At 37.9% G+C, this 16,983-nt stretch overlaps 1 protein-coding gene across 1 annotated transcript in view; it reads right to left on the bottom strand.

Annotated features, from left to right (window-relative positions):
* The window catches only part of DNAJC1 (DnaJ heat shock protein family (Hsp40) member C1), a 106,839-nt gene that overhangs the window by 6,113 nt on the left and 83,743 nt on the right, over window positions 1-16,983 (bottom strand). Inside the window, exon 9 of the mRNA XM_005480465.4 lies at window positions 9,001-9,120. Within this exon, the coding sequence (XP_005480522.2) occupies window positions 9,001-9,120 (120 nt within the window). The remainder of the gene's footprint in view (window positions 1-9,000; window positions 9,121-16,983) is intronic.

The following is a 16,983-nucleotide window of genomic DNA, read 5'->3' as shown; positions in this document are numbered from 1 at the left end:
AGTTCCTAACTGATTCATAAAAAATTCACTCAGCTATGCAAGTTGCTCCATTCTTTCTCTGCCTAATTACTTATCATAGCTTGCTTATACAATATTATTACTTTTTCATTAGTTAACAGATAACACACTGGAAAAACTTATTCAAAGTATGAAGCAGTTGCAGAATACTCTTGTAGTTATTACTGCTATTTGTTCCTGCATAATGCTTTAAAATTACAGTTTTCATGTATAATAAATTATGAGTTTTATCCTTACTATGAGAAGGTGTGCTTTTAGCCTGCTGTTACTGACAACAGCTTTCAACAGAGTATTAGCCAACCCCCTTAAGAAATCCTGGGTCTGGGGACACCTTAAATAATAAGGATCAAGACTGTGAAATTGATTTAAAACAGAAGACAGAAGATCTCATATTCCTGTAAGTATTTGTACTGCTGAACAGACACACTGCATTATTTTATAGGAATCAACTTTAAATGTTGTAGTCCACCAGGGATAACAGAAGTCACAAATAAAGTCAGGTAATATCATGCACAGTGAAACAGATTTCCTTAGACAGATAAAGATGACAAAAAAAACTGGATGCAAGCAATCAAATTGCTGGAGTAGAAATCAAACTATCTTACTATGGGACCTACAGAAAGAAACCACAGGAACAATTTGCTTCTGAGAACTCCCTTCTGAACTCAGTTTCAATAGCTCTTCAGCTATAAAAAGATTCTATCAAAAGCAAGTGGGATTAGTGGGATGATTTTATGTGATGAAAGCCAGACAGAGCTGGTTTCCTCCTGTACTGCTAACAATTAGTCCAGATCACAAAGACTAGTTGCTACTTAACAAGACACCTAGCAGTAAAAGCATTCCTCATCATGACCATCCAGATGTTAACTCTCTTATTACCCTGGACACCTGCCACCTCTTTCAGATGGGACAATTGATACTTCAGAGATATATAGGGAAAAAAATCAGAATCAGCTTAAAAAACTCTCAGATGCATAGGCAAAAGCAAATTTTGCTATCACATGAATGAGAGGGTACTTTTCGCTCTGCAGGGAAGGCAGACATAAAAAAGCACAGAACTATGACACACCTAGAGGGAAAACCGTGTAAAGTCAGGTACAGTGATCCTACTGGTGTTAAACAGAGCCCCAGAACCCTTTGGCAGAAGATGGAGAGCAATTCCCCATTCCCACAGCAGCAGCACTGGCCCAGGAGCTCAGCTGAGCCCTCCAGCAGCGCCCCCAGCCCAGCCCTGCAGGGACACACCAATGTGCCACCCAACCTTCACCGGTCTCTGGCTCCTGGGAATCCCCTGGGCCACAGCCTTCCTTCCATCCTCCTCTGGGAGAGTGTTTTGATTAGGATTGCAGCAGATAGTCACAGAAGTACAAACCTCTTAGGTTCTAATGACATTGTAAGAAAATAATGTGGGATTTGTAGAGGAAGAAAATCTACATCTCTTGGCTTTCCAAACATATATGAATTTCTTGCAAAGAAGGATGGTGCTACTGAACACCAGAGAGGCCGGTAACATTTTTTGTTACTCCCAGCATCTTCCTGAGCAGAAGTTCTTCAAGTATTTACTAAAGATGCAATGGTTTCTTAGCATTAACTAACAAATTTGCTCTCCCAGTAGCAGTCTTCTGCACCCAGTTATCTTCCTGCATGCTCCCCATCTAGTTATGTCATGAACAAAATGTCAAGATTTGTGTAATTATGGAAAAAATTATTGTGGAGAGAGCCTGTGAGTACTTGAGGTTACCATGAAGCAATAAGAAATTTCTTGAATCTTTAAGGCTAATTTGAGTTGTAATCACATTTTTTCTTATAAGGGAAAGCCAGATACAGCAGGATTTTAATGCTTTCGTGGCTTTGTCAAAGTAGTAGGTTTTTACAGATCTAACCTTCCAGAACCACACAGAATAACTTGCCAAATTTAAAGTTCTCCTCTTATAACCAAAATACTACCTGCTGTGCTGAATCTTCTTCCAGCCTAGACCTAAACAGCTTTTTTCATATTAGTCAAAAGTGTATCAAGCACTGTTTGACACAAGTCAGACAAACCAATAATGACCCATTCTTTTATTTCCATTTGACTCAAAATTTGTTGCTTTATACACTGACTTCCCTTTTAGACACTAAAAGAGCTTCTAAAATGGTCTTTCAGTTTTACCAGAGTGTGGAAACTTCAAATCCTGAGATATTGAGCCAAATGATTCTCCATTTTCCAAGTATCCTCATTTGCAACTTACAAGACCACTTGAAATAAGTATTTCAAATCAGATGTACCTTTGTTTTGGCACTGCTTGAAACAGCTTAGTAGAGTGTTCTAAACTTTCCCAAAAGTTGGTAATGCGACTAATCACTAGCCACTGTGTAGGTTAAATTTCATACTAACACAGCAAATGAGTATTTTAAGGATAACATTCTTGAAAGAACTACAAAACGTGTTATGAACTTAAATGAATTTGCTTAGAACCAACAGTTGCAGCCAGCAACAATGCAATTTTATTATGCTTATGGACTTTGAAGCCATGTGTGATTCTGAACTTTGCCACAGCAACAGAAATCCCCAAAACAACCATAAGTTTTATTATGAGGCAGTTTAAAATGTGGCCTGCAAAAAAGGCAAATTTGACCTAAATCAGCAGATATAGAACTTTCTCCAGTTTAAGTCCCCAGTTAATTTAAAGCAGCAAAAGAATTGTATCTTTTTTCAGGACACAAGAGGAAGAACTTTGCAATTAAACTTGTGATAATGCTGGAGACTTCATACTGTGCTTGTTTTTGTCAGTTAAAATCCGTGAGAGAGTCTTTAGCTCAACCCTATGGGCACTCATGCAGGAGAGGAGTTTGTCTCAAATGCCCACTGCAACAACTACTTGGACATCTTATTTTGTTACTAATGATGCAAAATGCATTACCTTTCTTGACTGTCAGAAATTTGAATTCTGCAAAGAAATTCAAACCCAGCTCACTGTGAGCTTTGTGAGACATTACATTAATTTATGTCACTCTATAAGAAGCTGCAGCATCACTGGCTTAACCCCTTCACAAACCATCTATTTGGACTAAAAATTGCTGTCCCACTGCCTTCTGTAAAAAAACTTTTTCCTTTAAGTGAAAGAATGCTCTGGTCATGCTTTATGAGATGAAAATCCATTTTGTTTATAAGGGGCATTGCTCTGCCCAATCTTGTAAAAATGGCAGGGACAACTGTAGGCGTGCACAGAATAAAACTGTACAGTGAGAGTGCTGTGAACAGCAACCACCTTTTCCTCCCTCCAAGTATCAAGAGAATCCCTCTGCTGTGTCTGTGGGATTAGCCAGGTGTTTTGAAGACTTCACTCTCACACTGAGGGGTCTACTTGGACTATGTATTATCTAAACCCCATCAGATATTCATAACCTCTCTCGGACCTCGATCTAGGTCTTTATACTTCAATAAGCAACTGGGAGAACTATTGATTACATAAATATATGCAAACTGCTAAGGGTGAGTGTTTCAGAATATCCACAACTGGATTGCACTGTAATTGAGTTAACACAGACACAGTACACAAAACGAAATATAAAACAGTCTTAGGAAAACAGTTAATCTCCAGAAGCAAAAGACCTAATAAATTCATGAGCTTCTACATATGGACCATTTCTCATATAGATGTTTTCTTGTTGGCAAAGTAATGAGCTTGCATTTGTCAAAAATAAGAAATCTACTTTACAATGGCATATGAAGTGTAATGAGTATGAACTCACACAGCCAGACTTACAGGCTGAAACTGTTGCTTGGGCATACAAGAGATATCACAAAATATGCACCCACCCCCTCAAACCTTATGCTTTCAGGTTTCATGGTAATTCAGAATGTCTGCCACCTGGCTATTGTTTTGCTGTCTACCTCAGTGTTCTTCTATACAAGCAGCAAATCCCAATCAGTCTGTTTTTGCAACACAAATGCATGAGATTAGTGACTGCAGGAGCAAACAGAATCAGTTTAAATCCTGTAAGACAACTGAATGATATTACTTCACAAGTATGAAATCTGAGATCTCTTTGCCTTTAATTTAAAAAACCTGTACCTAATAATCACATTAAAGTCTGTTTGGCATGCCAGACAGCTTTTACTTCCTCTATTATTTTTACAATTTGAACGTCCTTTGTAGTTACTGAAATTAATTTATGCCTTTCAGCAAATATTTTTTTTAAACTTTTTATCTATAAAGGTTGGTATTGTCAAGTACAATATACTTCTATAATTTCACATCTAAGTGCTTTTTCTCAATTTTTGAATTCAGCAAAAGCTGACAATCATTACTACAAATCTTCATAAGACTTAGCATTTGTCAAATCAAACAATATCATTTTTCCAGAAATAACAGTATTGCAACTCCACTCCATTCATTATTTATACTGTGTTGTAGAGTGTTCACAGTGCTTAGGAAATTCAAACATAACTTTTTTATTTTGTTTTAAAAGGTCAATTATTTCCTTAAGTATTGGCAGACAGGAATGAGAACTAACCCTGGGGCAACAAATTCAGCAAGGAAAATGGGTCAAAGAACAGATGTTTGGAGGATGACAGAGAGCAGTGGTACAGGTAACCAGGTCAGCAGGCAGGAATTCTGATTAGAGTTAACTGAACTCCATTTCCCTTTCATAATCAAAATACTTGAAAACCTAATTTACAATAACAGCCAATTGCAATAAAAATGACTTAAAAAGCTGCAGAAGCTTTCAGTTGTGAAAGCAGTAAGATTTCATTATACTAAGCCAGCTGAAAACCATCTTTATAGGAAAAGATTGCTAAATTCCCTATATGCACATACTGAAGTGACAATTAGCAATTTAAATCATTAAACATACTGATAAAGTGAACACAACTTAACCTCATCTATTTTGGGGGGATCATTCACTGGCTGTTAAAAGATGTCTTCCCAAAGAGAGGCAAGATAAACATTTACCATGTCAGAAGTGAAGCAGAAATCCTTGCTCCAGTATGTCTGTACCACAGCTACAAGCCTGCCCTTGCTCTGAGGTGAAAAGCACAGGAATATGCTGCAAAGATGTTTATTCTGGTATCACATGAGGCAGCACAAACAGAAACAGGAGAGCTGAATGAGCTCAGGGGCACTACAGCATGGCTGTAGCTGTTTATTGCTGGAGTTTGGCTGGCACTTTCCCAGCAGCCTGCATCACTTGTAGGGTGGATGTACTTGTTTGCACAGGGAATCTGCTAGACATACCCATATAATGGGCCTTACAGTAATCCTTATTTGGGCTGTGCTTTGGGAAATAACAGTTAACAAACTAAATGTCTACAAAACACTAACCTGAGTAGCAGTAGACAAGAAACACATTGAAGGAACACTATTAGGAATTACTGAATTAAGTAAGTCAAGCTAAGGTATATGCAGTGATTACTGACCAACTGTGGTGACTTTCTGGCTTTAATTCTACATTTTTAAAAGTGAATTCACACATGCTTCCAATTGTAGGGAAGGTTTTTTTCCTCCCTTTTCCTCCCAGATAGCTTGCACTTGCTAGTGTAATCACAGACCATAGGAAGAGAAGGACCTAACCTCAGGCAGAACCACTGCATTGATGTTGCTTCTTGCAGATGTTTGTGTAACCTGTTCTTAAAGGCCCACAAATATGGAGACTCCATAAATATGGAGCAGATTATCCCACTGCTTTATCACCTCCACTGTAATTCTTTGTCCTTCAGTGTCCAACTCTGCAGCCTCTGATTAAATTGAGGCAAAAATTTCTTGCTCTGTAAGACTATTACAGTGAACAAGACCCTTTCTCATTATGGTTTTCTTTTTATGCAGTTGAATACTTACATTCTCTGTTAATTTTTTTTTTAAGTTAATCAACATGAATTCCTTCACAATCTTCCCTTGTAGACAACATTATAGGAACCTATTATTCTCATCTGGACTCTTGCTATCAAACAACATGTTTGCAATACTGCAAACTAGACACAAACTAAGGACGCAGTAAGTTAAAACAACACCATGAAGCTGTAAAGTTCAAAAAAGTCAAGAACACCCTCCTCAAGTCACTGCTTCCCACTGCCTAAAAATTGCTAATGGAAACACAGTTGGATGTAGTAGGAATTTATTTCTTCTAAAAAAAAGAATAAATTTAAGACAGAATTTCTTTGGGGTGATTAGAGGGACAGAATTTCACTGATGCTCTTCTGATATATATGAATGGTTTCAGTTTATTCTTTAAAAAGTTTTGAGATTTTTTTCTAACTGTTTTTTTTCTGAGGAAGAAAGCTTTGAGACAGAAGCAACAATAGAGACAGCATTTTGGACTGGACTACTCTGAGCTATTTTTAGGAATACCTGTTTAGCTACTCTACTATTAAATAAGGTCTGAATGCATAAAATCACTCAGAAGCAAGCACACTGTACCTTATCAATCCTTTCTATCATAATTTTCTAACAGTGAAAGAAAAACTGAGCCTTACTGCTCTTGATGCTTTGCAGGAGAAGAAAGAAGCAGACACTAATCTCAGATTCTTACAAAGTATTTCCTGTACTAGAAAATGTTAGAAAACCAAATTCAAATTCATCCTTGAATGTTTTTCAGGACATAGTACATTTGCTAGATAATACATACTTCAAACCCTCTCTGGTTGGCTCCTGTTAAACCAGCTGTAAGCAAGGCATCCCCAAGCTCTGCTACACAAGCTGTTCCAAAGCAGCACCTTGTACACCAGAACTTATCCTCTTGCCCTGCTCCCAGCAGACACAGGGAGCAGCTGTCTGGGCAGCAAACGCTGCCTGCACATGCAAACACCTTTTTACTGCACACAAAGTTAACAACGCAGAAGTTTCTCCTGCAGCTTTACCTAACATTTCTTATCTAATTATGATGATGTGGTGATGCCCAAAAAAAATAGAGTCTTTGCTGTAAATTTAGATTCTATGTTGTCTTCAAGAAATATACAGGATAAGTTGTATTTGTTATTGAATACTGAAATCTTACTGGATGGATATATCTGAAGCAGTTTCCAGTTTCACCATTTCTAGTACTGATACAGTAACAATCAGAGACCCAAAGAAGTTCCCATGAAGCTTTTGTTTAAAACATTCATTTTGTAAAATACTCGTTTCTGTTTCCTCATAATACCTATTTGCTACAATTCTCTGTAATGCAATGATAAAAGTGGCAGAAACTCTAATAATTAGTTTGTGTCAGGAAAGTGACCTAGCATTAGCAGCAGTTGAAAATTTTTAGAGAAGTAAAAACTTGTGTAGATAATAATTACATTAACCATATAGCTGGAGGTTACTAGAAGTAAAAAAGGATTACACTCAGACCTTTCTCCACACATAAAAATCCTGGAAATTCTTTTTTTCATACAAGAAAATGACAGCTCTTAGAACAATCACATGTCTTTCATTTCTCTTTCCTACTCACTGAAACAAAACAGCAAGTTGCTGAGGACCTCTCATCTAATGGAAGAAACAAGTGAGCTTTGTTTTTTTTCTTTTCAGTACTGGATCTGTGCAAGTACAATGGCCAAATGTATTATGCAAAGGATTCTTAATACACCCAAGTCAAGGAATAAAGCAGGCAGTGGGTGCAAAAGGCAATCTGAGGATAATGTTAGTTTTGTAATGGATGTATGTAGAACCATTCCACATGTCTCTACTATCTGTATCAAGATAATCAAATTTTCCAAACCCATCTCAAAAGCTCTTTGCCATGAACACTGTATACTACCAACATATGTGAAGTATTTTTGCTGTTAAGATCAGTAAAATGTATCTTTTAAATAATTTTCAGTACTAGTATTATTATTATAAAGTTTATAATTATTATTCATAAAGTTTAGTATTTGTATTATTCCATTCAGACAGTTCAGTAGTATGAATACTTCAAGTATGAACACAATAAACCTTAAAAACCCTAATTTAATTTGATTAGCATGTTGGTAACTCCTTGTTTATGTACACTATTTTGCAAATAATGTTTTGTTCTAAAATTAGAATAGTGCAAAAGACTTATTTTTTAGTATATGTATCAGAACAGTATAGGTGCATTACAACTTGAAAACTAAGTTCTCAAAATATCTTTTTGTGTTTATATTAACAATGAAAAAAAAAATTAAGAAGTACACAAATTTCCCAGAGAGATATAATATTTCACTGTAGTCAGTGGCTTTGTTTTCCATTATTTAAGATAATTCCTGAAATATGATAAATAAAGAACATCTAATCTCAAAATTTACTTGAACAGATTTAAATGTTATTCTCATTAACCCCTACAGAGCCTATAAAAAAGGGTCAGCTGAAAGGGCTTTCAAATGGTCCTAAGTAGACACTACAACATGTTCTAGTGATCTATTGCTTGAAAAGGCAAAGTCTTTTACAGACTAGCCCCTAAGGGTTTTAAGATCATAACGCTTAAAAAACCTAAGTACAAGCTTGGTATCTGGTATATACTACAAAATATGAATCAACAAAGACATTATTTTACATAATATAATTTTAAAGCATGCTATAATACTGAAAAAGACACTGAAATTGTATCATGCATATTACACAGTTTTAAAATTTGTAAAGATATTTCTGCTTAATTAATGGAAACCACCTGTCAAAACACCATTAGCTCATATGCATTTTTTAAGGACTGGCTTGAAACAGAGATGTAATCTTTAACCAAGTCACAGAAACATTCACTTGCAGTGAAAGAAGGTTACTACAAAACCTGCAGTTCATTGTTTTTCTGTTATTGGGTTACAGTAGCTGAAGTTTGTAAGCACCAGAATCCCCCATCCAGCTGATCAGTTACAGCTGTTAATTGTGGAGGGAGATACTGGCTGACATCTGCTTCTTGCATAGTTAGTTAATGGTTCACTTCCAGGTCCTAAAAGGATTGTAGCTTCTCTCAAAAGACAATGTCAGCCCCCATATCTGCCTTCTACACTGCCTGTCTTGTTCTGGTTTGTCATCCTCTACACAATGCAAATCTGAGTGCACTCACATCTGCCACTGATCGACCCAATTCGTGAGCAATCTTTTCCCATCGACCGGGAGTCCCCCCTGGGAACTTAACCATACTTCTTGTCAGCTGGCTCAGGTCCTCCTCTGTCCATTCAGGTGCCTGTAAAACATTTGTAAAACATTCATTACACTGGAATATTGGACATTTATTTGCAAGATAATATATGGACAAAAAAAAAAAATCTTTAAACAAATTAATCTAATAAGGTAAAAAAAAATTAATGTGGGTATCTTCTCTGTGTCTTGTTGCTGGAAATGGATAAAAACAAAAGTAAGTACTGACCAACAGTAAGACACTCAAAATCCTGAACACTCAAAAATTGCACTTTGTCTATTATGTAGACTAACACATTTAATTTCTATTATTTAATACAACATACATACTACAAAATGCAGTAAAGATAATATTCAACAATACTTTTATTAGATTATGGGGTTATGCAAAAATTAGATGAGCCCAAGTCCAATAAGAACTTAATCTGACTACTGCCATAGAACACAAAAAATGTTTCTGCAAATCCATGAGCAACAAAAGAATAGCTAAGGAGAATCACCATCTTTTACTAGACATAGGCAGAAACAATGATACAGGATGAGGAAAAGGTTGAGGTATTTCATACCTCCCCTTTGCCTCAGCCTTTAATGGAAAGATCCATTGGTCTCCATGCACCCAGTCCCTGACCTGGAAGACAGAGCACAGTGAAGCCCCCATAATCCAAGGAAAAATGGCCAGTCACCTGACACACACAAGTCCATGGGCCTGGATGGGGTCCAGCCACAGGAACTGAGGGAGCTGAACGAAGTGCTCACTGAGTAACTTTCCAACATTTACCAGCACACCCAGCTGACTGGGGAGGTCTCAGTCCACAAGAGCTTTCCGAAAGCAATACCCATTGAGAAGAGGAGTTAGAAGGAAGATCCAGAGAACTACAGTCTGACCTTGACTACAGTCTGTCAGTCTGACCTTGGTGCCAGGGAAGGTCACAGAGCAGATTCTCTGGAGTGTCATCACACAGCACACACAGGACAGCCAGGGGATCAGCACAGGTTTGTGAAAGGCAGGTCCTGCTTGCCTGACCTCATTTCCTTTGCTGTGATAAGATGACCACTCAGTGGATGGGTGAAAGACTGTGGATGTGCCTACCTGGACTTCAGGAGAGCCTTTGCCACCATTGCCCACAGCACCTCCTGCAGGAACTGCTGCTCAGGGCTGGCTGGGGCTCTGTTGGATGGGTGGGAAGCTGTTGGCATGGCCGGGCCCAGAGGCTGCTGCTGAATGGAACTGCAGCCAGCAGTGCTGCCCAGGGCTCAGGGCTGGCACAGCTCTGTTCAATGGCTCTATCAATGATCCACATGAGGGGATCCAGGGCACCCTCAGGCCCTGCAGACACACTGAGCTGGCTGGGAGTGTTGAGCTGCTGGAGGGCAGCAAGGCTCTGCAGGGGGATCTGCACAGGCTGCACTGCTGGGGAGAGCCCAGAGCTCTGAGGCCCAACAAGGCCAAGAGCCTGGGCCTGCTCCTGCCCCTGGCTCACAACAACCCCTGCAGCTCCAGCCTGGGCAGAGTGGCTGCAAAGATGCCTGGAGGGAAAGGTGCTGGGGGTGCTGCTCAACAGCAGCTGAACATGAGCCACAGAGTGCCCAGGTGGCCACGAGGCCAATGGCATCCTGGCCTGGCTCAGCAATGGAGTGGCAGCAGGGCCAGGGCAGAGATCATCCCCCTGATCATCCTCACTCAGCACCGGTGAGGCCACACCTCAAATCCAGGTTCAGTTCTGGGCCCCTCAGTACAAGAAGGACATTGAGGTGCTGGGGAGAGAGTCCAGGGAAGGGCAATGGAGCTGGGGAAGGGTCTGAAGCACATGTCTGATGAGGAGCAGCTGAGGGAGCTGGGGATGTTTAGCCTGGAGAAGGGGAGGCTCAGAGGAGACCTTATTGCTCTCTACAGCTCCCTGAGATAGGAAGCTGTGGCGATGTGGGGACTGGCCCTCTTTCCCAAGTAATAAGATCTAGAAAAGAGGAAATGGCCTCAAGTTGTGCCAAGGGAGTTTTATATTACATATCAGGAAAAGTTTCTTCAGCAAAAGGGTTTTCAAGCATTGTAACAGGCTGCCCAGGGAAGTGGTGGAGTTGCCATCCCTGGAAGTATTTAAAAGACCATGTGTGGATGTGACACTTGGTGGGCTTCATAGAACTGGATTAATGGTTAGAGTCAATGATCTGAATGGCCTTTGCCAACCTAAATGATTCCATGATTAAATCACAGTTTAAGACACAATGTTTTAAGCATTTACTTAATTGCCTATCTAATATTTTTTCAGCAAAGACACAAAGAGTATCTCCATTTTGACATATTAAAAAAGCCTCTAAATGGAACAGAACAGTTATCTTAGCTTCTTGTCACTGTTACCATCCTGTGTTTTAGCACTCTAGCATGAACCAGGAATGAAATCTGTTGACTCTAATATTCCATCAAGACGATTAAACAACACCCCTCCCCCCTCCCTAAAATGCAGTTATGCCACAAAACCAGACCGGATGCTTCCCCTACTCAATAACCAAAAGATATAAAAATGTTTTACTCTAACTACATGCCAAGCCGTTAACAATGACTGTCTTCATAACGGCCAAATAAAAGTGAACAAAGCAAGGAACACACAATTAGAGCAGTTTAAGGCATGAAATCGCGTTTGCCTCAGAAGGCAAAACGCAGTAACCGTCTTTGACGTTTGCAGCATCTTTGGCAACGACTGCAGAGCCAAATCTTTGTTATCATCAGTGGTTTGCTATTTTATTTATTTTAAAGGAATTCTTTATGACATACCTCTTCTAATCACCATTTCCGATAATGAACAGGCACATATCAAGCGGTTTGCATTACAGAGCCATCAGCACAGAACAACAGTCAGAGGTGAGTGACCCCAGGGACCATCTCCACAACTACAGCAAAGCTTCTCCCTGACACTAATCCTGCCTGTCATTCTCCCACTGTGCTCTAACCACACTGACATCCGCCCGCTGCACTGCAAGCTTAACGGGGCCCTTCCTGACTTTTTACTGTCTCCCCCAATCAATGGTTCAAGCGTGCTCTTTTCACCATGTCCAAATGGCAGCTTCACTCATAATCAAAGTGCATTGCTCCCGTTAAAGGGCTTCCCGAAAGGCTTCACCATTTGCATTCATTTGCAAAGCAAACTACTTTTATTCACTTTGTTCTGCTATCAAGAGTGTTCCCTGAAGCAGATAAATTGGCATAAATACAACCTGCCACTTAAAAGACAGTAAATAATAGCCAATAGTAGCAAGGATTTTATCAATCGTCCTGGTTTGGATCCATGTAGTCCTTTATTCAATGCTGAAAGCCTCAAACATTCATAGTTTTTAATATAAGAATAAAATGAATTATCTCTGATGATTCAAACACAAGACGCTTAAGTAACGTGTGTATATGTGAGAGATCTCATATATTGCTTGCATTACACAATTACACCCTAGCCTACAGAAGAAATTACATACATGGAAAAATCTCCACATTGCAAAATAGCCTTATTATTTTTACTGCTTTAAACATGTCAATATACTATATGCCTTTATTAAATTATACTCCATATAGATATTTTAAATTAAAATATTTCTCAGGGATTTTTGTAAAGAAAGATTTCTAGTGCTGAATGTTCTACTTATAAAAAATTTTATCACTGTAATCTAAATAATGAATTCTTTTAAAGAGTTCTGGTTAAAAGCCTTTTGTTTAAAAATCAAATTTCATACTTCAAAATTAGGGTTAATATGTGGTTTTACTGTAATTTTCTATTTAATTTGTACTAAAACTTGGTGGTTTGTTTGTTTGTGGGGTATTTATAATAGATTCACAGCTACATTCACAGCTAGTCTCTCTTACCATATCCAAAGCATATCTAAACAATTACACATGGAAATCAAGATGATCTTTTCAGTGATATACAGATGTCAGAAGCTTTCTGCTAAGTTTTATTTTCAGACTTTTCTGTAAGCTTTGATTTGTGCTCACAGTTTTACTACCCACTTGCAAATATGACAGAACTCTTGAGGTTATCTTCCTAAATAATGGACAAAACTACAATCATTCAGCACATCTGTAGTTAATTACATAGCTAATTCAGGGCACATGAATTCATTAGCTACATTAAAATATCAACTTCTTAATCTTATTTCAAGCTGACACTAATTTTAGAATGTGAAGATCTAAAACATTTATAAATTTGGAAAATCTCTGGAAAAGTTTTTTTGTTTTTTTGTTTTTTTTTCAGAAAATCCGCTCTCAACAGCAAAAGCTGTAAAGGAGCTTTTGTAAATTTGCAATTCCTCAGCAACAGTTAATTGTGTCTTTAGATGCAACAGCGCCTACTGTGATCCAAGTACTACAAGCAGCTACGAGGGTGGTCATGGTGTGAATGTGTTCCCCCTGTTCTAATCTGTAGCCAACTGTAACTGCAAGAGTCAAATGAATGCATAAACATACTGCTTTGTCACCTAAAACCATGTGTGTCCAATATTACTGAAACACTGGGCCAAAATTCATCTCCACAGTAAAGCAATGGAAGACACCACATGGTGAGGGGACAGCTGTTGTTACTACACAAGCATTCAGATTTTGCATCCAAAAAGCCCCATTCTGGGATTAATTCCCCATACTGAATACAAAATTAAAAGTACAGAATTATGGTCTAAAGTCTTTAAAATGAAAATAAGCTACAAGTGTAGATACAAAAAAATTCATAGCATTCCCATAAATAATAGTCCTTTAGCATGATTTATTGTACATAGCTGGCAATATTGAGGGATTAGTTCACCCAAACCACCATGCACTTTCTATAGAAAAGAAATATGAATGTGGTTTATTGTTCAGCATCACTCTTACATGGGCATCTGCACTTGGCAATTCCATCCCACCTCTTTCAGCATGACAGCTTTACACTATCAAGATTTTTTTAAAATATGAGCAACACTGTTTTCAATTACATTAAAAGGAAGTTTTTAGTCAACAAAGCATTTCTTGTCAAGATAAGTCCGACTCATTTAATCCTGTTAATAAGTATAAGACTATATATGCTTTTATTGATAAAATGGGAAAGTGGCTGGTATTTGAGAGTTTTAAAGGAAACTTTCAGAGTCATTTACAGTACCTTGACATTGAAAAAATTTGATTTTTCTAGATAAAATTTTAGCTTTAAATAATTTCTTCCGGATCAATATACTGTATGTTCTGTATAATTAAAAATATATACACACACTGTATAATTAAAATCACTGTTCTGTTGTATGGAAGTGTGGCTAAAGTTTCAATCTCTTTAGAACTTGTGCTACACTTAATTTAATTTTGGTGATTCACTGATTTTGAGCACATCTAGTCCCAGATCTTGCAAATAAAGCATGTGGCAGCATCTGTTTAAAAATACCTAAAATATTTTTAGACCAAGGGTCCTAGTAAAACTGTGGACAATTCTGCAAACCAGAAATCATTTAACCTACAAGATGGTGGTGTTCTGGTTCAGTAACTAAGGAACAGAATGTGAAAAAGTTTTCAGATTTAGTTTTTTGCTCATAATGTCTTATTTTTATTACAATAATCTTCTATATTGTCACAATCTCTTGCTTTACCTACAAGAAGTCTGAAGTCAGTCTTGTTTTATCTAGTCTAATACATATTTGGCATTGTGATCTTGCTGTTGCTGAACACAAAGGGTCTTGCTCCAGTTCTAAAGATCTCTTGTGAAGCCCTCAAGATCAGCTAAAGGGTATTAATCATCTGAACTCATCATATTCAAAGCCACATGTTCATATATAACCCTTTTGTCCTTCAAAGCTCTTACTCACATCCTACTTTCACTAGTACTGTTTTTATTAGGTGAGCCAACAAAAACAAAGCCAGCTATGCTGTTTCAGAGCAATGGTCAGAGCAGGTCAGTAAGCATATCATTTGTGCTCAGGGAGTGCAGCAGCAGCAAACTTTGTGATAACAAGAAAGATTATGTTTATCATTCATTCTTTTCAGTCCCACCCCGCTCTGAAAAAACATGGACCATATGCACATACAGGAGTTAGATGAAGGCAAGAATATAGGTTACCTACTATCCGCCTAATATTCTCCCACCTCCAGTTATTTTCATCTCAAGCAATTTCTCTAGCCTGATATATTTTATCTATTTAGATTTATTTATCTCAATTAACCTGTTTTTCTATTTTTTCCAGTTACCCATGAGCCTATGTAAACTTTCTGGATTTGCAACATCATGCTCATGAGGAGCTGAACATATCTGCTACTCACTATACAAGAATTCAGCTTATTTTGTGTTTGAACCTGGTTCCCACCAGCTTTGATGACATCTGGCTCTTGGCTGTCAGAGAGTCACCTCCAAATAGTCTGTATCTACTGACTTCCTTGTCACTTAGATATTTGTTCAAAACACCCCCCAAGAGTATTTCTCTGTAAGTTTTCTCTTTCTGGCTCAAGAGCTCTGATCTACTCAGCTGTAAAGCCATATTACACATAACAGTTCCCATGATGCCTTTTTCTAAACCACCTGGAATTCCATTGTAACCAACCTCTTCAAAATGAGGTATCAAACTGCACAGAGCAGGATTAATTATAAGTTAACACTGAAATAAGGATTCTTCTGTTTTGCTCTCTATTCTTTTCTTAATAATTTCTAAGAATTGTATGGGTTTTTGGCATGATCCTGAGCTGATATTCTCAATGAAGCCAGCACTGATAACTCCTCAAGGATCAAGGTCAGCTCAGAGCTCAGTATCTTGCACATGAAGTTTGGAAGTCATACACTGTATCAATCTTTGCATCACCTTGTATTTATATACTGGGAAACTTTACTGCTGTTTTATTCCCAAGCAGTCAAACTCCTAAGATCACTCTGCAGTTCTTCAGTGTCTGCTCTCATGTTCACTGTTCCACACAATACTACCATTCACAAATTTTCTCACCTCAAGAATCATCTTTTTACCATATCACCATCTCCATTATATGAATACACTGAACAGCAAAATTCCTAGCAGAAATTCAGCCAAACTACACTGCTAACCTTGCACTATTGAAAGAGGTATTTATTTCTACCCTCCACTTCCTATCTTTTAATTGATGATTTGTTTGGGAAATAGCCTTTCTCTTACTCCATGACTGTTTTCTTTCCTTAGAAACCCACCAGCCTTGTTAGACCCTTCTGGAAAATCAAGCAGAGACTATCAATCAGATCACCTTCTCCCTGCATATTTGTTAATCTTTCTATGAAGCACAACGGGTTTAAGGCAGGACTTCCCATTATAGAAGCAATGTTCAGGACTCCCTGCAGGTCATATTTATCCGATGCTCACGAATTCTTCTCTATCAGTTTTTTGTTAGTTTTCTCTAAAGAGTTGTTGAAAGTACAGGCCTGTAAAGGTCCCTGAATTCCACTGACAACTTAATAAATACGCAGAATGACACATTTGCCATTTCAGTCCCTGGGCATCCACGAATATAAACAGTTACTTGAATTATTTAATCCTTAAATTTTCTTTGAACTCTGTACAACTCTGAACATCCTCTGGTCCCAGTAACTTAAATAATTTAATCTTAAACAATATATTACAGAGGTTTAAAAGAACTTTAATTTTAGAATTTTTCAAAGCAACTACATGTAAACATGAAGATATAAGTAACTGTCTTCTCTTATAAAGTTGTCAAAATAATAACCTAATCATAACCATTTTTAGTTTATACTATTCCTCAAACAGGACTGCCTTTGGCATTAAAAGCATTAAAATATTAAACAATATATATAAATAGACAACATCTCTTAGAGAAGAGTGAGAACCTAAGAACAGAAGCATGAAGTTTCATCTGCCTCAGTCTCAGGTCTTCTACCACATGCAGATAACAAATGTTTTAGGATAGAGATTCTTTCCTTCCTCATAGCTGTTCCCAACATGG

This window comes from Zonotrichia albicollis, chromosome 1 (genome assembly GCF_047830755.1).
Source record: "Zonotrichia albicollis isolate bZonAlb1 chromosome 1, bZonAlb1.hap1, whole genome shotgun sequence".
Lineage (NCBI taxonomy): Eukaryota > Metazoa > Chordata > Aves > Passeriformes > Passerellidae > Zonotrichia > Zonotrichia albicollis.
The sequence above is the reverse complement of the archived record's forward strand: the minus strand, read 5'-3'. Positions and strand labels throughout refer to the sequence as shown.